General features: G+C 35.1%; 1 protein-coding gene across 1 annotated transcript in view; it reads left to right on the top strand.

Annotated features, from left to right (window-relative positions):
• Window positions 1-22,364, top strand: part of LOC145242665 (protocadherin gamma-A4-like) — a 423,021-nt gene that overhangs the window by 374,622 nt on the left and 26,035 nt on the right. Inside the window, exon 4 of the mRNA XM_080105795.1 lies at window positions 10,774-10,900. Within this exon, the coding sequence (XP_079961921.1) occupies window positions 10,774-10,900 (127 nt within the window). The remainder of the gene's footprint in view (window positions 1-10,773; window positions 10,901-22,364) is intronic.

The raw sequence follows: 22,364 nt of genomic DNA, 5'->3' as shown, positions 1-22,364 counted from the left end.
TATATATATATACATAGTTATATATATATATATATATATATATATATATATATATATATATATATATATATCTCAGTGTAAAATTTGATAATAGCTATGTACAGACCAAATTTATTAATCATGATGAATTGAAAAATAAAATAATTGAAAAAACAGCTGACCGGTTTCGAACCTCTCTCAACCGAGTTAAAATCGAGATTAATAACGATTAAGAAAAAATATATGCGATTGAAATATGACGGGGGTGGGGCAAGTGGTGGAAAAACAGAGAAAGAATCAGATAGAAACTACATTAAGTCCTAAAAGATTTTCTCTTTGTTTGCAAAGAGAAGTCTCAAGGGCTTAATATAGTTTCTAAAATTTTCAAATCAAAAGGAGAATGTGAACTGCTTTAAACGGAGAACAAGTCGGCACTGAAATTCAAGGCACAGACTTGGTTAATTATTACGTGCTTAGAAATGGCCGACTTATAGTTATTATGAAAAGCATCTGATTGGTGCGTAATTTGCATGTCGAATCATCGATGAGAAGATAAAACCTATTTTTATGCTTATGGAAATCGCTTTGGACAAGGCACAAAGCCACCTAATGTAAGGAGATAAAAAATTAGCAAACGATAAGTGTCTGATTTTGACATAGAAAACCTAGAAAACAGCAATTCTTCCCCCTTTTTCATAAACATCGCTCATGGAATGTGAGGAATAGAGTACAAAAGAAAGAGTAACGAGTTTGCCAAAAATAAACCTAAGGTCTTTCTACTTTCCGTTAGTTATCAAGACCTAAAGACCACTCGAGGATAAAGGATAATAAATGTAAGGTGGTCGGTGAGACAACAGCATAATGACTGGTAGTGGTGGAAATTGGGTAAAGTTTGATTATTTAAGATGGCGGCTTAACAAGGATTGTTTGCATTGAACTTGCTATGGTTTCCTCTTGTCAAACTTTCACAAAAAAAACACTCGACTAGCTACAACCACTATATACGATTCACCCCACTCTCTATCTGTGCCTAAATCTAAACGCAGATTCCATGAACAAAGTTTCTTTCTCAGAATTGCCAGCCTGCCGAACACTGTTCCTCTGACATGCTTCCCGGTTGAATATAACATGGTAGCCTTCAAATCTCATGTAAACAAATTCTTGTTGATCTGTCCCCATAAATAATCAAATTCTACCCAATTTACACCATTAACAATTACTACACTACCACCTTACATTTATTAACACGTATCCTCGAGTGGCCTTCGGGCCTTGATAAGTGGTGACTCTCTAGTAAAAAGTAACAAAATAATTGTAAACGATCATGTTGTAATCATCGGGAAAGAAGCTCCACAGTATCGTGTGCCACAGGCGGGGCAATTCTAAGAAAGAACCTTTGTTCGTGGAATTTTCGTTTGAACTGAAAAAATGAAAACTAAAACGAAAAAGAATGAGAAGGAGAGAATACACAGGAAACAGTAGAATGAAAGGAAATATAAACAAAGAAGGAAAACGAAAAGAAAGAAAACGATGAGGTAGTTGAACGAATGAAAACGAAATGAAAAATTGAAAGAAGGAAAACAAGAAAATAAGTGAAAAGTCGAAATATGAAGAAAATAAAACAAAAACAAATGAGCAATAAAATAAAATAAAACAAATTAAATAATACTAACGAAAACAATAAATATTTCGAATCGAAAGCGATATTTGAATATGGAAAATAACCAGTTTTTGTTTAGTTTTAGTTTTCGTAGTCTGTAATTGCAGCCATTTTTTTTTATTTTTTCAGGATTCCTTTCATTTTCGTAAAAGCTATTTTTGGTTGCTTCGTTTTTCTTTTTCTTCTTTTTCCGACGATTCTCTTTCAAAGTTGTTTTAAACTCGACTTTCTCATCTCTTAATGATTATAGACTCCAAATTCATGGCAATTGCTTCAACTCTATTCCGAGTTCTTACCCAACATTCTTTTTATTGACACATTTCTATCGACCTGCACGGATATATATATATATATATATATATATATATATATATATATATATATATATATATATATATATATATATATATATATATATATATGTCTGTGTGTGCGCGCGCGTGTGTATAGACATACATACACACACACACATAGCTATAGAAACATGCGCACATGTACACAAAAACACATTTTGATTTCCATCTGTGTATGCATATTCAATTTAAACTAACTGACGTGATTTTCTTTTTTATCGATTCTGAACGCTGTGATCAGATATAACGAACATTTCGTAATGCTTGGGAACTAAAATCTTACTTTTCTCTCCTGCGAGTTGTTCAGTTTTGTTGAAATCTACATTTTATGGTGGTCAGAGGTTATATACTCAACTCTAGAAGGCCATCCTCCCAGGCTATACCCCCATTGCACTGAAAAAAAAAGAGAGGAAGAGTCATTGTTGCCTGTCTTTGACATTCTTGCGTCCATGAGGTAGAATGACGTATCTTAAGGTGCTCAGAGTTGTACAGATGAGATCTCATGTTGGAAACTGCTAGTTGGGCGCCATCGGTGTATTATTGAACGTCGACGATATATTGGACATCGACGAGTGCTAGAACTGGTGGCTGGACGCCAGCAGCACTGGAATGGGTAGCTAAGCTTTAGTGGGCACTGGAAACTGGTTCATTCATATCTTGTCGCTCCATCTCTTCAACCAGCGGCGTGCGGTTTCATTACCAACACTGAGGTCCTCGTCCGTGCAGTTGGGCCCCAGTGGGCAAAATGTTAAAATGTGCTCGATGGTCTGAACTTGGGCACCACAGGGGCATTCAGCAGTTGTAGAGTAACCCCACATGAGGAGGTTGTCGCCAGTTTTTGCAACTTTTGCCCTTGCCCTATTCAGAGTGACCCACTCCGAACGGGACAGGTGTGTGCCAGGTGGTAAGGTTTCACTGGGCTCTGGCAGTGCTATATTTGTAGACTGAGGGTCTACCTCTCTCCACATCTGCAGCCGGTAAGAGGATGTAGGAGTGTCCGGTAGTTCCTCCACTGGAAACTGGTAGTTGGACGATAGTGTACACTAGAAACAGGTAGCTGGACGTCAACGGAAGCTGCGGCAGTGAGCTGGAGCCGCTGGAAGCTGCAGTATTGAACTGGAGTAGCTGAGGTTGCTGGAAGCTGCAGGAATTAAAATGGTAGGCGGTGAGAGGAGTCCCAGGATACAGGCAGCAATAAAGAGTGGAGTGTGTATCGCATTATGGTAGTTTATGAGACGTCCTTAAAAGAACGATTTGAATCGCATTAATAGTTTGGTAATTAGCCCTGAAAAGAGGTGTTTGTGTACTGTTGCCACAGCCCCAGGTTTCCACGGCTACTGGGCCCACCGACTTGGGAGTTTCCTAAGGTCCAGAAAGTAGGGAAAATCAAGCGAGCGCACCTAAAAGAGGAGCACTTTGGCCAAGCAAAATTGCTTGGGCAGCACCGTTAGCATTCCCTGGTAGAGGCGCCTCAATCAGTAAACAATAAACTTACCCCTGATAGCCAGGAGGCAAGACCTGAGAGGGTGGATCTCCTCGGACTACACACGACTTTGCTGCATTAACCTTAATCAACAGGGAAAATGTGAGGTCGCTGCCTTCATGAAAAGGTGTTCATGTTACAAAAATTGGCTCATTAAACAAATGAATGACTATCATTAATTTCTGACCGGATTTCTTAAAGTCCAAAATGTCTGAAGTGCTTGCTGCCTGTATATATATATTCATTTTGGTTTCAAAATAAAAGTCGGTTGTTTTTGTTTAATTTTTGAAAAATGAAGTTTTATGTATTTTTCTTCGTGGTTAAAAAAAAAATCGTCGTTATTTTTAGCTCGCGTAGACATGACGTGTCGGTCGCGTGACTGTCTCTGCCGACCAGCGTATTCTAGTTTGTTTAGTCCTAATGCAAACAGAGGAGCGTTCATATGACATGCTACACTTGTAAGCAGGTGCTAAAAAACTGAAAGAAAAGAGTTAGTGAAATATGTATTCAGGTAATTCCTATTTCCATCACGTAAATTATTTCGAGTTGACAAGAAAACACACTCGAGTCGGATTATTGTGTTTTCTCTTTTTTCTTACGACAAAGACGTTCGCATTTCACCTAAGCAAAAACAGTCCCCCTTTTATTTTGTCTTTCCTTTCTAAAGCTTTTGTTTTCGTCCATATTTATTAATGTATTCCGTTTTAACATTCTTCCCTTTTATTTATGATGTTGACGAAAAAACAATTCAATAAGATTCACTTTTTAAATGTGTGTGTGTGTGTTTTTTTTTGTATGAAAAACATACAGTTTGTGAAATTTTCGTTTGATTAATTTATTGAAATAATATTGTAATAATACGAGGCTAGTACCAAAATAAAACCTCCTGTTCCTTTTTAACTTGAAAAGTTGAAGAGCTACAAAGACGAGAGTGCTAACATTAAAATGAGCAACCGTTTGTTTCCAATTTTTTTTTTTTTTCACATAGCCACTATCATTCTCAATGCACTTTTGCCAAGAATTCAATGACACACCTCTGCTTCTGACGCACGTTCATGACAGGGGTTTCTCTCTTACAGTCACGCATACTCATGCGCGCACGCGCGTGTATTCAAGTAATCTCATAACTTAAGTCGTTTTAAAGTTATTTTAATAAGAAAATTGAAATGGCTTAATCGGGTAGAACATCAAGCTTCGATTTCAATTTATTATTTAATATGCAATATTTTCCATTTCTAAAAAAAGTTAAGATATTAAAATATGAAAATTTATTTCTTTCTTTTAAAAATGTTCTGATTAACTTACATACAGACAGACAGACAGACAGACAGGCGCAAAAAGTGCCCTTTATATTAAAGAGTGAACGATATATAATGGTATATATTTATATATATATATATATATATATATATATATATGATTTATTTAATTATCTAATTATTATAGTAAAAAATAATTATATATATATATATATATATATATATATATATATATATATATATATATATATATATATATATATATATATATATATATATATATATATATACGCCTTGCAAGCAACATTTTCTGAGCAAAAAACCTGATGAGTTTCAAGTGTTTAGGAAAATGGAGAAAAGGAAAAAACAAAGTGCAAAGTTAAAAAAAAAAATCTATCAATCAGTTTAGAAAGAAGAATGGAAAAATAAAAATGTCTCATTATGGACATAAAGTGAATAATTTATTTCCGAATTCATTTTCGACACATGAAGAGTGCTGAACTTGTTATTGTTTTCTCCTTTTCCCCATTACCATAAACACTTGAAATTCGTCCTGTTTTTTTTTTTTTTTTTTTTTTTGCTCAGAAAATGTTGCGTGACAAGACGTATATATATATATATATATATATATATATATATATATATATATATATATAAGTATAAATGCTCTAAATTATGTTTTCTTAACATAAGAAACCTGTCATGTTTCACAACCACGCATGCGCAGTCCTAAAACGGCAAACAGATAAAAATCCAATGGCTCCCAAATACTAATTTTCAATTTTTACCAATTAGCAGCTCTTTTTTTCGGATGAAAACCGATTAAAATTTTTTCACATATCTGAATACTTTTTATAGCAAATTTCAAGCCTGTAGATCAAAAATTTGTTGTGTTGGTTGAGAATTGTCCTCACACACACACATTCTCACTTTTATAGATATATAGATAATGCACATTGGTATTTATCATTGAGTGGGGAATGGCTGTACAGGACTCTATTTCCTGAATTGGAAAAAATCAGTAACAAGAAAATTGAATCTTAGATCTTGGATCATATTTGAACGGTAATGAGAGCTCAAATTGGACTTAAGTACTCTGACTCAACCATGAGTCTAGCTTGTTTGATGTCTCTTTTATTCATGATTACATAATACTGACTCAAATTGGGAGGAATGTCTTCGCTTTATGGCATGAGACCTTTTGAAGTTACTTCGGGAATAGTTTAGCAATATTGACCATTGTTTCTTGTTTTGCTTGCTTTTAGTTTTTTTTTTTTAATTCAGCAAACATAATTGAAAGGATTTATACTTCACAAGCTTGGATTTTTATGGTATTTTTTCATCCTATTTTTTATATTCCATTTTTCTTTTCTTTTTTTTTCATCTTTCTTATCTTATTGAATATTATTCGTGCAAGATTACAAGCGAAGTTTACAAAATGAATGTCATTAAAGAAGCGCAAAAAACAAAAAACAAAATAAAATGCTGTAAAGATTCTGTGTTTTTTTTCTGCTCAAATATACTGAAATGTTCGTAAGAAGCAGGAAATGAAATTATATATTTGAAATCAAATTTCTATATGCAAGTTTCAAATATTTCTTTCTTTTTAAGAAAGTTGGAGAAATAAAAAAATAAATTTGAATTCACACCCAGTTTGTTTATATTTTTCTTTAATACCACTTCATTATGAATAATGTAATTACACCGTCTTTATTTTTTCATATTTATAACTTAGTTATCTCCCTTGTTAGACATTATCGTTCACTTTTTAATATTTATTGTTCTAAGTTATGTCCTTTATTGGATATTATATTCCTTGACTAATAACTATCCAGTCTTTTATCATCAAACGTTTTCGCCACATACTACAAGAATACGTCTACAGGGTGACTAAAAAACAAAAAAAAACAAAAAGAAAAACGGCCCCAACTCTAATTATGCCCCGTTTCTAAGTGTTTTGTCCGAATGAAATGAAACTTTGGTCATAACTAGTTTATTATATTCAAAACATCACATCAAAACATAAGGTCTTTGGCCTTTTTTTCTCTCCGTTCTACAGCATATTTTCTAGATGGCCTCCATTTAGCTTTTGGGTTTTTTGGGGGATGTCACCCTGTATAAAATTATCATTTATATTGTAGCCCTAAGAAAAGTTCACGAGGAAAGACGCGAACAACAGTTAAATAGAAAGAATATATTATACAAGAAAGTCAATGCAAAGAACGATTGTCGGTATTTCCGACTATTAAGACAGTCTGGAGTCTCTCGTTGTGTCACAATAATTCCCCACAAGAGTATTAACTCAGGGTTTTTATAATGGCTATAATAAAATATAAATACGCAGACACTCCCTCTCTTTACTTCCCATAGAGTACTAGTACCTTTTTCTTTTTTTTGGATCGCTAGTTAAAAGACCGTCCTGGAGCTGCTTGGGATGGCTCGATGTTGAAAATGTCATATATCGTCTTAATGACGCCTTCTTCTTAGTGAGGTGCATAGTAAAGATCATCGTTTTTTTATCTGATTAAAATGTATATCTAATTCTTCTGTCCATTGTGTCCAGTTCCAGGAAGATATGTTGTTCTGTACGTCTTGTAGAAAACTATTTTCTCCTAGGTCATAGTGATTTTTAGGCACAATGGAAGGTTTTTCTTAAAATCGTTGCAATGTTTGCTGCCTGTTGATGCGACTGTTAAATAGTCCTCATAATTTTTCTTAATAAGATTAAATCATTTCCACCTCTTATGAAATAACGATGTTTTTGTGGCTGAACAGTTCTGTTAAGAGTTTTACGGTTTCAGAAAAACTCAATATTTATTTGCAAACTGTTATCCTCATCTTCGTAGTTGTTGTTGTAATGAAACAACAACAACGATAAAGATGAGGATAACAATCCACAAACTAATAAATACACAAATTACTCATCTCAAAGGATTCCAATTAAAAAATAATAGAAAAACTTAAGTCACACATTTTTTGCGATAAAATATAAGCCATAAACCCGATGATGGAAGATCAGATAAGAATGAAAAACTTGGATTTATAAAACCAAAAAATCCAACCTTGATTGGCCTTCGGGGCCTGTGGCACAATAAATAGAAGCGTTGAATCTCTAGGGTTTCAGGTGAGCATTGTCTGAACATAGCGGTTTCAATCCTACTCAAAGCAGGCCAAAGAATTAGTTGGCCAAAACGTGGTGAGACGACAACAACTATGGAAGGCAGTAATTACTGAGGATACAGTTAAGAGACTCAGTATTCCTATCCTGTCGCGGTTAACCACCTGATGAAGGCCAGAGGAATAGTTGGTCGAAACGTGATAAAACTCTAACAGATAACAGGATAACAGTCCGCAAATAAGTAAAGAAATATACGAATTATTCATCTCAAAGGTTTCCCATGAAAAAATAATGGAAAAACTTAGGTCAAACGTTTTTTGCGGTAAAATATAATCCACAAAGTTGTTTTCGAAGCAATTGGCAAAGCTTTTAGAGTTCACACAATCGACAGAATCACTGTTATACGGGCCCTCATACTTTCTAAAATATGAGGCATATAAGTAATTATGAAGAGCATAAATGAAATTGTTAATAGTGTTTCATTTGTTAAAGTTTGTAGTAATAAGTCTTTCTTTCTCTTGTTGTTCCAGTCACATTGTTTTTTGTTGTTATAGTAACAGTTTTTGAAATCTTTCGTTGTTTTTCTGCTGCTCTGTTGTTGTTCCGATTGATAATTTGACCCATTCAGCTTGTCTTTCTTTATATTTATTTATTTTTTGGCTGCATATCCATTGGATATTTCAACATTTGTGACAAAGTTGATCTTAAGTCTTCCATTATTTCTTATTTTTGTCTTTTATCAATATATTAATTGTTTCCATGATTTCCTCTTTCTCAACGGATGTGGGTATATAAAAATACTACTAAAAGCTGGGTTTTTCACATAAGGTTTGAATAAGAAAAAATTGAAAAATTCTATTCAACGTTAAAGAGGAGAATTATGTCTTTATCGACATGTATGGAAAAGGATAGCAAGGCCTGTATCTTTGCTACTAAGCTGATTGGATTTAGATTTCTTTTTTTATGTTATTTCTTTGAGGTTTATGTAATACTAGCCTTGGTTTCCGGCGTTGCCCAGGGTTTTGGAGGTGTGCGTTGAGCAAAAAAAAAAAAAAAAGTGGTAGTAAGCAGGCAGGCTCGAGCCCGTACAGCGAAGGAGGAAAAGAACATAAAAAGAAAAACGTGACGTCTTTGCCGTTGCGTCCATCGCCAAACCAGAAGTGACGAAGGTTTAAATTAAGGCTAGTCACTCGAAAAGAGGGGATGACTTTCGAAAATATCGGCGAAAAAGGCAACCCCTCCCTAGAGAAAAGTTCCCAGTTAGGGGTGAAGAAATTAATATTTTTAGCCAATTTTTCGATATTTGTCGTCCGAAGAGTCAAGCTTCAAAACGATGCCGATCTCGTAATCCGTCACGCCTGTTGAAAGTTTTAGGCAAACATACATACATACATACATACATACAAAAATACATACATTTAAACAGACAGGTGAGATTTATATTATAGATGTAACTTATAGTGCTGTCAAGAAAATAAAGCAACTATAATGGAATAATACAATGATTAACGGATTTCTAACTATTGTATTTAAATGTTTTCCAGATCTTGTTCAGCAGAAAATAAACGTTATTCAATAAGGGTTCAAAACAGACTAAATTTGTATACTTACTAACACTAACCTAACAGGGTACGTAAAAAAAGCAAGCATAACAAACGTTTCTAATAGTTTAGTGTAAATAAATTGGCGAAAATAAATAACAATTTTTCTTAATGTCAGATTTTTTTTAATTGTTGTGGAACAAATGTGACTCATTCTAATTTAATCTTATTTTAACGTCATTTTAATTTTTAAAATTATTTTTAATCTTATTTTAACAGGTCAAACGTTATTTTAATTTTTAAAATTATTTTTAATCCTATTTTTACAGGCTAAACGTTATTTTAATTTTTAGAATTATTTTAAATTTTATTTTAACAGGCTAAACGTTATTTTAATTTTAAAATTATTTTTAATTTTATTTTAACAGGCTAAACGTTATTTTAATTTTTAAAATTATTTTTAATTTTATTTTAACAGGCTAAACGTTATTTTAATTTTTCAAATTATTTTTAATCTTATTTTAACAGGTTAAACGTTATTCTTATTAACGGTAACATGACAGTTTACGCAAAACGCAATAAAGCAAAAAAAAAAAAATAATAATAAATAAACACATAACAGTTTAATGTAAATAAATTGGATTAAAAAACATTTTTTTAAATAACAGAATAAATGACAAAGCCTGCATGGCCCATTCTCATGACCTTCCACACATATAAAAAATTCGAATGACAAATTTTAAAAGATCTTATTCACAAATAAGAATGAATTCCATTTGTTCCACAAAGGTTGTCTGTTGACAATGGACAATATCTGAAAAGATTTAAATACAATAGTTAGAAATCCATGAATCATCGTACCTTTCTAATGTAACCACGCCTCCTATAGGACATGTCTTTCAAACATGTGTCGTTTATTTAAGTAACAGATGTATTTTTCGTACTCCACAGGTGTAGGTGTCTTCGAATCAAATTGCCGAATGTTTCTACTTCCGGCCAGGTGGATGTCTATGCATCAATCAGCTGGATGTTATGTTTCAAGCCAGGTGTTATGTCTGGTACCCCATACCTGATATTCAACATGATCTCCTTTTCTCACAATTGATCGTTAAGTCAAAGTTGAGTGTTTTGATTGAAAATCGATCAAAGGATCATGTTAGTTCGAATTTGTTTTGGTTGCAATACATAAGAAAAACACAACTCGGACTCAGAGGATTTATAATTGGCATTGGTTTTAAGTCTACATTAAATGGGGAAACATGAAAAGCGGATAGACAACGATTTTTCATCTTTAATGTTTGTTCAAGTTTATGATGATGTGAAAATCATTTAATTGGAAATATTCTTTGATTTTATTTGCTTTCTGCAAATCTTTTCCAGGAAATAGATGGAGATGAAAGAGAACAACGTTTGTCGATGATCTGTGCCAGTCAGAATGATGTTGTTTCTTCCGACACGGATGATGGCTGGAGCGATGGGGATGCGGGAAGATCAAAACAAATTGTTGGTAAGTAAATCAATCGAACCACTAGCAATATACTTATTTTCTATGGCGTTCTTAGATCTCCTTTGTATGTACAGTAGAACCCCGGGATACGGCATTAAAAATTAGCAACAAAATACAGTACAGTATATAATACACATGTATATAATCAAATAACATTATAAATAATACCATAAGGCGGAGCAAATACCTTAACCAGGGGCCGGGGAAAAAAAAACATTGTATTTCACATTGTAACCTGAAAAAACGCATCCTAGGACCACCGTATCCCGGGAGTTCCACTGTATTAACAATGATACTCGTCTTAGGATAGGTCCATAATATAATGATGCTCTTTGACTGCATTATCTGGATGATTCAAACTAGTGTTATTCGCACAATATTTCGGCTGATGTAACATACGATCTTCTCCAGGCATATCTTGTTGAATTCATAAACTTTTCTGTTCTACAAACCAAATACCCCTAAAATGAAGTACTGTTGTCATATCTGGGCAAGAGCCGCCCGGTGTGCCCTATCTTGCCTTGATAGAGTTCAAAGCTGGCTTCCCAACCTTGTATGTGGTGCCTTTTTTTTTTATTCCTGCAACTTCTTTTCCATCGAAGACACGTTACGAGCCTGTCTCTGCTCTATCGTCATTTTCATGACAAGTGCTCGCCTGAGCTCCAGTCTATGCTCCCCTTGCCAAAGTTTTACGAAAAACACTCATCTAGCTACAACCACCATCAACAATTTTTCCTACTCTCTATATGTGTCCAAATTTAAACACAGATTTCATGAACAAAGTTTCTTCCCTAAAACTGCTCGCATGTGAAACACTTTTCCATGACCTGTTTCCCAGCTGATTACAATAGGATAGCCTTCAAGTTCAATGAAAACAAGTTCTTGTTGAGCCATCACCTTAAATAATCCAAATTCTAACAAATCTACACCATTAACGATTACTAACGATTACCTTACATTTATTAAGCTTTATTCTTGAATGGCTTTCAAGACTTGATATGCGGTAACTCCCTTGTAAAAAAAAAAAAAAAGATACACACGAAGAAGGTTGGAGGTTACATCAGACGAAACACTGTGAGAATAAAACTCAAGATAAGAACAGTAGTTCAAATAACCCAAATAATACATAATTATAAAAAAAAAATAAAAAAAAGTACTGACGCTACTAGATCAGGCTGTCTGAAGATATTGGCTTCCGGAGACGAAATGCATCTAACATTGATGCTTTTTGTTTTTCTACTTCCTTTTGTAAAACTTAATTATGTTCTGCAAAACCAAAAACAAAAACAGCGACACACCTTTTCCTCCTTTTTTTTTTTTTTTACATTTTCACCCCAAACAAGGCACATTATCACTTTGGTGTAGGGGGCTACTATCAGGGGCAACAACTACTGGGGCACTATGTTGGGATTTAGACAGCAAGATGTCGGTTCACGTTACACTTGAACTTTTGCATGTCAGTACAGTTAGGGAAGCAGGCACCTGGAATGGAATTCCAGAGTCTAGCGGTTCTGGGGAAGAAACTACTGGAGTAGAAAGATCTTTTAAATCTAGGGATCTCTACTGTGTGGGAGTGGGATTTAGCTGCCCGTCGGGTTTGTTGAGGGTGTCTACGTCGTGGAGGCACAAGTGTCTGCAGTTCCTTCTTCCCATTTCCCCTTTCTCTTTCTATCCCACCCCCACACTTCCTGACTGGTTTCCTAACTTAAAATTTTAATACTATAACCTTTTTCCCTCTCCCATTGCAAAACTCATTAATGTTCTGCAGGGCAGGGAACAAAAACGATAAAATCCACTATAAAACAACCAAACTAAATCAAACACTACAAACTAACGATTGAAGATACAAAGAGCTTGAAGAATAAAAACCTTCTACAAAATAACTGGATTCGACATGAATTCTATTTATTATTTATTTATTTGATTCATTATTGAGATGAGCATTATTTATTAATTTTTTTATTGTGGACAATTATTTTCATCTTTTACTAGTTATTTCACGACGTTTCGGCCAACTATTCCTCTGGCCTTCGTCAGGTGGTAACCGTGATGGATAGGAACTCTGAATCTCCTGACTGCATTCACTGCAATTACTGTCTTCCATAGTTGTCGTCGTCTCACCACATTTTTGTCCAAGTAAGTCTCTGGCCGGCTTTTGGGTAGGATTGAAACCGCTATCTTCAGACGGGGCCCATGGCGCAGTTGATGGAGACGTCGAATCTCTATGGTTCCAGGTGAGAATTGTCTGAAGATAGCTGTTTGAATCCTACCCAAAGCCGGCCAGAGGCTTACTTGGCCAAAAACATGGTGAGACGACAACTATGGAAGGCAGTAATTGCAGTGAATGCAGTCAGGAGATTCGGATTTCCTATCCGTCGCGGTTACCACCTGACGAAGGCCAGAGGAACAGTTGGCCGAAACGTCATGAAACAACTAATAAAAGATGAGGATAATAGTCCGCAATAAATAAAATTAATGAATAAGATCTTCGAAAATAATTGGATTCGGCATTAAATAACCCCAAAAGGGTTGATATGCTGTACCCCCCCCCCATATATGATACCATTGAAACTTTCATTGATTTGAAACCGACGATATCATGTTATTTTTTACCTTCCCGATTCCCGAGTTCGACAGATGGGTGAGCATTTGGGAATACCAGAAAGTAAATATATGTATTATGTCTAGAAATAATGTTGTAAAAGATATAAATGTATATTTGCGCATGCGTAGGAGAGTACTTTTAAATCGATTTTTTTCTTTTTTCAATTTTGACCTCTTAGAAAAAAAAACGACAGGGTGTTTGATAAAGACCGTTCCTCAGACAAATAAAGTCATTTTTATTATTTATACATGTGTGCATATTTCCATACTAATAAACACTATTCTAGAAGACAAAGATGAATATTCAGTTTATAAATGTATTCTATTCTTTGTTCCCCTTTCCACCTTTTACATTTTGAATAAAAATAAACAATTTGTTTAATTAAATAAGTAAATGCTTTATTTATAAAATTTAATCACAAACTTATTTTTGTTTCTGAATTTTTGAGTTCCGGATTGATAATTTGAATTAAATAAAGAATTTCCAAATTCAATCGAAAGATTCCCAAGTTTGACAGAAAACTTCTAGAGTATTGCAGACAGATTCCAGAGTATTACAGAAAGATTCCAGGATTCAACAGAAAAATTACAGCGTTCAAAAGAAAGATTCCAGATTTCCACAGAAAGATTCCCGAGTTTGACAGAAAAATTCCTGAGTTTGACAGACAGATTCCGGAGCTTAACAGAAAGATTGTCGAGTTTGACAGAAAACTTCTAGAGTATTATCGAAAGATTCCAGAGTATTACCAAAAAGATTCCAGGATTCAACAGAAAGATTGCAGAGTTCAACAGAAAGGTTTGATTCGACAGAAAGATTCCAAGATTCGACAGAAAACTTCTAGTTCTAGAGTATTACAGAAAGATTCCAGAGCGGCGCTAGGAGCCTCAAATGATTGGATTTTTATAGGCCGTTCTTTTGTGGGTGTTTAGCCGGTTAAAATATTTTTAAGGGATCAAAAATGGGTCCAAATTGAAAAAAAACTGGCTATGCATTTTGTACATTCATCTTCGTTTATTTTTAATCAGTTCATATGCGTGTCACGTTGGTATAGTGGTAACGTCACCAGCTTTGAATGCTACAATTTTGCTTTCAATTTCGATTCCACCTTATGGCACCCAAATAGTTATATTTCATTTTTGAAATTACGACTCTATATGTTATATAATATATACGAAATCTGGACAAATTAAAATATATTTAAGCATATTTTACGACGGGGCAAAGCCGAGCGCACCTCCTCCTCCACACGAGGAAATGTTTTTTATGCTCAACAGAAACAAAATAAAACAAAAAAAACAACAAGTGAAGCATGCATGGTCCTCCATGAGTGCACAGTGAACGAGGCATAAAAAATGACTAAGTTCAGCATTTCCTCCCCATTTAGCCCCAAAAGTACCCAGGACCTTAACATATTCAATTTTGAGTTCAGCACAATGCAAAACTGCTAAATGCATATACACAGAAAATTTTGGACAAATATGGTAAAATAGTCCCCAAAATGGAGTGTTTTTTATTAGCCCTAAAAGAGCCCCTGGGGCACACCCAACAGTTATCTCAAAAGTATAGAAAAACAAAATTATATAGAAATCAGTTAGTTACAACATTTCAGAAAGTTTTATGAAACATCCCAGGCATCAATTTTGTTAATAAGCACAAAAGTGTCGATTTTAGCCATTTTAACCCGAAAGGCACCCCTGGGGGGGGGGGTGCAACCGGAATTTTCCCGAAAAATCCGTTCTGTTACTTTTTTACTCATATCATGTTTAATGTTTGTGCAAAATTTCAAAAAATTCCAAGGCGTAGTTATTGAGAAAAGTGCGGACAGATGAACGGACAAGAGTGAATTTACAGGTCCACCTTCCTTTTGTCGGGGGACCAATACGAACTATCAAATGGGGTCAAAATGGTAAAGTTCAAAGTGCATTTTCATAAAACACTATCTGGAATATTATTAATACCGAAAACAAAATTACGTCTGCTTTGTATTATAAGACGATATGAGAACATTTATAACACGGATTGTGCGAATTAGACCGATTTTAAAGTTTTTTTCTGTTAAGAAAATTGGATATAATTAAATATACTGGATTCGTCAATTATATATTGCTACAATAAATAAATAAATAAAATAAACAGCGGGCTTACATTTGCTGACGCAATACAATTACTGTCAAAATTGTTTAGTCCTAAAATGGAAGCAGAAAAGCTTCGACTAGAAGACAAGTCCCAAGAACAGACGAATACGGTGAACATCAGAAAGACCAAATGGAATATTAGAAGAAAATGGAAACAGAAAAGCCTCGTGAAGAAAGGCGATGCAGATTACACGACTTTGGCTAGCGTGGTTCACAAATACTGAAATGATTTCAATTTGCTGGAGTCAAATGCTAACGATTTTAAATATTTGCACAAGGATTAATATTGGATACACAGGGGAAACGAGAGAATGAGGTGGAATACTCCAACGTGCAACGCTTTGTTTGTGTACGTTAAAATTCAAAAGACATTGAATATAATAGATTGTCATATATTAGAAGAATCTGTGAAAAAAAGAATATATATATATATATATATATATATATATATATATATATATATATATATATATAGTAATTTATAAAATATATACGGCGATTAAGCTACACTGAATATTCTGCGCCTGACGAATCCTATAGTGGATGAAACGCAGTGTAGCTTAATCGCCATATATATTTTATAAATTACTAACTAGCTCTACCTACGTATTGAGCACTTTTGAAGTAAATACTTAAAGTTTACGCATAAATCTATACTTTTGTATATTAGGTTTATGTGAGTAAATGAAGTAGTTATATATATATATATATATATATATATATATATATATATATATATATATATATATATATATATATATATATATTACACACACACTCGTGAAGAAAAAAAAAATGGGCCAAACAAATTTTATGCATTTTATTGTACTAACATCTATATTGAACAAAGAACAATTGAACAAAGAAACTTAAACGAGACTAATAACACAGAACAAAACATTTACTTTATAAATCCTTAGTACGGAATCGCATTCCCTTTTGATTTCTTTAAAAGATCAATCCTTTGTAGACATGTTCTCAACCAAAGTGGAACACTGTGAAGAGGAGATGCTATTCCATTCGCTTTGCACAGCTTCCCACAGTTTGTCATTATTCGAAAAAGTTCTTCCAGCCAATGCACGAGTTTTATGGACCACATATTCTAGATTGGGTTTAAATCGGGACTTTGACCTGGCCAAAATATCACATTAAGTGAATTATCAGAAAACCATTTTCTTGTGACTTTAGCAGTGTGTGCAGGGGCATTATCATGTTGAAAAATAATGTTCTGGGATATTCCTAGTTTCTGGATACTTAGTAACCGTCCTGTTTCAAATATTCGAATGTATTCCTTTGCATTGATTGACTTCTCACATTTAATAATTTCCCCAACTCCTGCTGCAGTAAAAGTTTCCCATACCATTATCCCTCCATTCCCGTGTTTAACTGTCGTTTTTATGCAACTTGGCGAAAATCTTTCTTCAGTTCTTCGATTGTACAGTTCGGGAGCATCACTAACAAGACAAAATCTTGATTCATCTAACCAGAAAACATTCCTGAATCAGTCTGTATCTTTCTTGCCATAACACGAGAAAAATCTCTTTCTATCATTGATGTTCTTCTTAGATAAAAATGTATTCTTTGCACACCTTTTAGAAGAAAATCCCATTTCTTTCATTCGTCTAGATATAGTATATATAGAAACAGAATTTCCAGCCCCTGTTTTGAATTGTTTGCTATGGTCAACATAAGATTTTTTCGATCCTTCAAAACAGTTAATTTAAGCCTGTGGTCGTCCTTCAAAATGGGTGCTCTAGGGCGACCAGATCTAGATTTCCCTTTTCACAAGCGTTCGACTTCGAACCTTCAATCAATTCGCTTCCCTGCAGAAAGAGATGTTTTCACATTTTCTTTTCTTAAAATATTAAAAATCTGCTTGTAAATTATTTTCGACTGCCTTAACCCTGCAATTCGTTTTTTATATCTTCACCAAAATGTGGTTTTACCATATTTAGGATTAATTTTTTCACTCATTATTATATGCTATAATAATAATGATCTGCAAAATAGAAATTTTCAGTTAAAATTAACAAAAATTCGTGGAAAATATTGAAAAATCGATTTCTTCCTTCTTTCACTCTTAGCCCATTTTTTTGGATCATGTGTGTATATATAAACTGTATAGAAGGCCAGAAAAAGATTGGTACCGTCGGTTTCAATCCCAATACGAGAGGAACCAGTTAATGGTAAAAATATATTAGGCTCTCGAAAATAAAAAAAATAAAAAAACAATGGCTGATGAGAGCCTAATATATTTTTATCATTAACTGCCCCCCCCTTGTATTGGGATTGAAGCCGACGGTACAAATGTTTTTCTGGCCTTCTGTACCGTTTTTAAATAAATAAAAATAAGCTGTTGTACTGACATTTTTTTTCTTTATAATCGAGCACTTTGCTGGAACTCTTTCCCACAAACAGTGAACAAATATATATATATATATATATATATATATATATATATATATATATATATATATATATATATATATATATATATATATATATAAAGTTCAGCTATAATACTAACATGAACTAAAAACAAACATTTCTTCAAAAGTGCTCAATACGCGTGTAGAGCTTTTATATAAATAAAATTGTGTTTATATACATATATGTATTTGGGTAGCGGGACAGCAATACTGTCAAAGGAAAAGTAAGGTGCCTCTTTCCCTTCACTAGTCTGTGAGAGACCCTTGGGCATGGTCGAGTACCCACTTAGTCCCCCAATCAGGGTAAACAGGCGACTGATGTCAAGCAAACAGAAATAATTATGTCCATGGTTTCATATTTCGTTATGCTGAGCAGAATATACTTCTGAGTAAGTGCACTGCTCGGGCAGAAAGAAACTGCAACCTAGTGTCTGTACAACTGCAAAGAAAGCTATGGCAATACATCAGACTCTTTATTCAAGAAACAACGTGAATAGGGTTCTGAATCAGACCACCTCGCTCGGTAGGGATGAACAACAATAAAATTATAAACGCCTCGAGGGAGTGAGATAGATGGAGAGCTATAGCCGTCAATGTCAGTACCAGGTAAGGCACTACTTTAATATATAGATATGTTGGTGAAACCCTAACCCTAACCCTAACCCTAACCCAGCGTAAATTAGAAAAAAGGCCCAATGAACATAGATATAAGAAATAGCAATTCTCTCAGTGCATTATTCTCTCATTCATTGACTTTAAACAAGCAAAAATGGTTAAATTTATTTCAAATAAACCGTGCCGGGGACTTCTTGAACAGCGCTTATCGCAAATTCAAGCACAATTAAACAACGTGGAGGTTTCTATAATGTAGCGCCATTAATAAGTAAACTTTTATTAAAAGAACATAATTTAATTGTAAACACAGGTTAACTGTCTCAGACCATAGAATCACCCCCCCCCCTGTAATAATTAATCCATATAATCTCAATTAATAAATTACATAACAAAAACACACTCATTTCATTTCAGTTACACACCTATATTTGGATTTTAACAGACATATTTTTCCAGAAAGAATATTGACTGCGTTCATCTCTTTTAAAACATATTAACGACTATATGACGTTATTAAAAATCTCCCTCTTTTTAACAACGCAAGCCCCACCCCCTCCTTTTCTGAATTTCCAACGTCTTTTTCATTTCTGAAATAGAACAGCGTCACACTTTGCACATGAAAAATTTTCAAATATTTGTATTGGTGTTTTGGTGTTTTTGTTTTCTTAATCTCATTCATCCAGAGGAGGTCTTGAAATAAAGACGAAACGTTGATGAACACATAACTCGGTTTGTTCCTTTTTATTTCCCTATTTTGTTGAAGTACTATTTCCATTTATATATATATATAAAATTAAGTAGTCATATATATATATATATATATATATATATATATATATATATATATATATTCTATTATAAATTTCTGTACTGTCTGTCTGTGGGTGTGGGTGTGTGGCGCGGTTTAAGTAAGCCTACAGGCAACCTACCCAGGTAATTTAGGTACCAAAATGAAGCTTATAACCCAGCGGATGTTTTAGTGGTATTTATATCCATGTTTGGTGCATGGAAATGCAAAATAAATGCAAAGAAACGCAAAGTAGTAGTGGTGATATGAGTTAAATCGGTGGGAGTAGCAGCAGAGACAAAAATAGTAGAGGTGGTAGGAGTTAAATTGGTGGGAGTAGCATCAGCAGCTGTTAGGCAAAGTGGTGGTGAGAGGCATTAAATCGGTGGGACTTTTTCTGATTTGTCAAGGGTGGTCAGTTTAGACCACCGGTCATTAAATAAAATAATACTTTTACCCATGTATCTCATACTTTTTTTCATTGATATTGGTTGAAAAAATACAATATTTATTTTTTGTTAAAGTAGTTCAAAGAGACATGTATAAGAGAACCAACGAAAAAATAAGTAATTGCTAACTTTAGTTTCGTAAATATTGGTTGTGTAAATACACAATACTTACTCACTTTTCTTTCACAATATGCAGCCATCTCATATATATATATATATATATATATATATATATATATATATATATATATATATAACTACTTCATTTTATCACATAAATTAATATATGAAAATATAATTTTATGCATAAATTTTCAGTATTTACTTCAGCAGTGGTCAATACATAAGTAGAGCTAGGTAGTAAGTTATAAAAATATATATGACAATTAAGCTACACAGAATATTTCGCGTTTGATTATCGTGAGAATTCATCAGGCTTATGCTTATATATATATCTCTGACTCTCTTGGGCAGTTCGTCAATTTCAACGATGACACGGAGGTCGGTTAGTGTCCGTGGAGAAGGTGCGATATGAGTCTGATCAGAGCTCTGAAACCCCGGCCACAGATGTGACATCTAATGGCAGGAAATCCAGGTAGTGACGCCCGTATTTGCGCTCTTTTTGCTTCCCAAGCAGCAATGCTTTGATCTTTTCTAGGACCCTCCCCAGATTGGGACAGGCAGTGCACCTCTGAATAGAGCTGCCCGGTCACTGGAGCTGCTGCCTTGCAATGCTGTCACTCTTCAGCAAGAGCAGGACCATCATACTTCAATTGCCTGAGTGCAGAGATGACGCTACGGCTTCCAGTCCATCAAACGCTCTCACTGCATCGCCACAGGACTTTCACCTTTCCCCCAGCCAAGGCAAAGTAGGAATAAGCATCTTGCCTAGTACTGCTAGCACCCTCTCCGCTGAAAGCAAAGTACAGAGGCAAGGATGGGCCAGGACAGTTTACACACATGCAATCAGCCGCATCCGATGGCTGAGGCAGACCCGAGTCGAATTGTACATCATCCTTGTTGACCGCGTCGGCACTGCGGTGCTGGTTCATTTGCTGCACAAACCGTTGGGATTCCTTCCTTATCCGCCAAGAGCATTGTTGACCAGGCTTGGATTTTTTGTGACCCTAAATAGTGAGTACTACACCTTGCCCAAGGGTGACCCAGCACTGCAACGACTAAGGGATAGTGACATTCTCCCCAAAACCCTGGAGCTCCCTCACCAGGGCCTCGTTGCCGGATGTAGTTTTATATATATATATATATATACGAGGGGCGTGCAATAAGTAATGCCCCTGACCCACTTTCAGTTGTCTGATCTAGCTGAAATTTTGCATGTGCAATGATTTATATGTCTACCGGTTATGCGGCAAATTACAGCTCTGAACTAATTGTGGTTTCTGTTTTACAGGTGTTTGAACTGAGTCAGGTGTGAAATGGAGCCTGTTAAATGTCGAGCAGTGATCCGGATTTTGTATTTGAAAGGACGCACACCTCAGAAGACTTTTGATGAAATGAAAGAAACTTATGGTGATAATGCCCCATCATATGACCTTGTAAAACGCTGGCATCATGAATTCAAACATGGCCGAAAGTACGTGGAAACAGCTCCCACACCTAGTCGCCCCCCCCCCTTCTGCTATTGATGAGGCATCTGTCCGTCAAGTTGAGGCTGCCATTTTGGAAGATCGGCGCATTACTATTGCCAAATAGCCCAAGATGTCAAGATTAGTACAGGGTCTGCGGAAACTATCATTCATGACCATTTGCATATGCATAAAGTGTTTGCCAGATGGATTTCCAGGTTGCTCACACCATTCCAGCAGCGAGAACAGTCGAATGCTCGAGGATTAATTTGGAGATATACCAAGAAGATGAGTCAAAGTTTTTCAAAAGACTGATTACACCGGATGAAATCTGGGTCCATCACTATGATCCAGAGACCAAAGCCCAGTCAATGCAGTGGAAGCACTTGGATTCACCACCTCCAAAGAGGGCAAGGGTGCAGCCCTCCGCTGGCAAGGTCATGCTCACACTCTTCTAGGACCAGGACAGAATAGTGATTACAGGTTTCCTGGCAAAGGGTACCACAATTACAGGAGACTATTATGCTTCACTTTTGAGGAAATTAAGGGAAGCTATCAAAATCAAGAGGCGGGGCAAGATCAGCAAAGGTACCCTCCTCCTGCAGGACAACACTCTAGTCCACAAATCGCATGTCGCCAGATCAGAAGCACAGGCGTGTGGTTATGAAATCCTTCCTCATCCTCCCTTCTCTCCTGACCTTGCACCCTCTGACTTTCACCTCTCCCCAGCCATGGAGTTGTTTTTGAAAGGAAAGCGTTTCCCAGATGATGCAGCCTTGATTTCTGAAGTCATGTCGTGGTTGGAGGATCAACCTGTGGTGTTCTACAAAAACGGTTTCCAGAGCTGCATCAAATGAT

The sequence above is a fragment of the Euprymna scolopes genome, chromosome 21, assembly GCF_053919585.1.
Source record: "Euprymna scolopes isolate OS-2025 chromosome 21, ASM5391958v1, whole genome shotgun sequence".
In the NCBI taxonomy this organism is placed as follows: domain Eukaryota; kingdom Metazoa; phylum Mollusca; class Cephalopoda; order Sepiida; family Sepiolidae; genus Euprymna; species Euprymna scolopes.
Note: the sequence above shows the minus strand (reverse complement) of the source record. Positions and strands in the feature narration are given on the sequence as shown.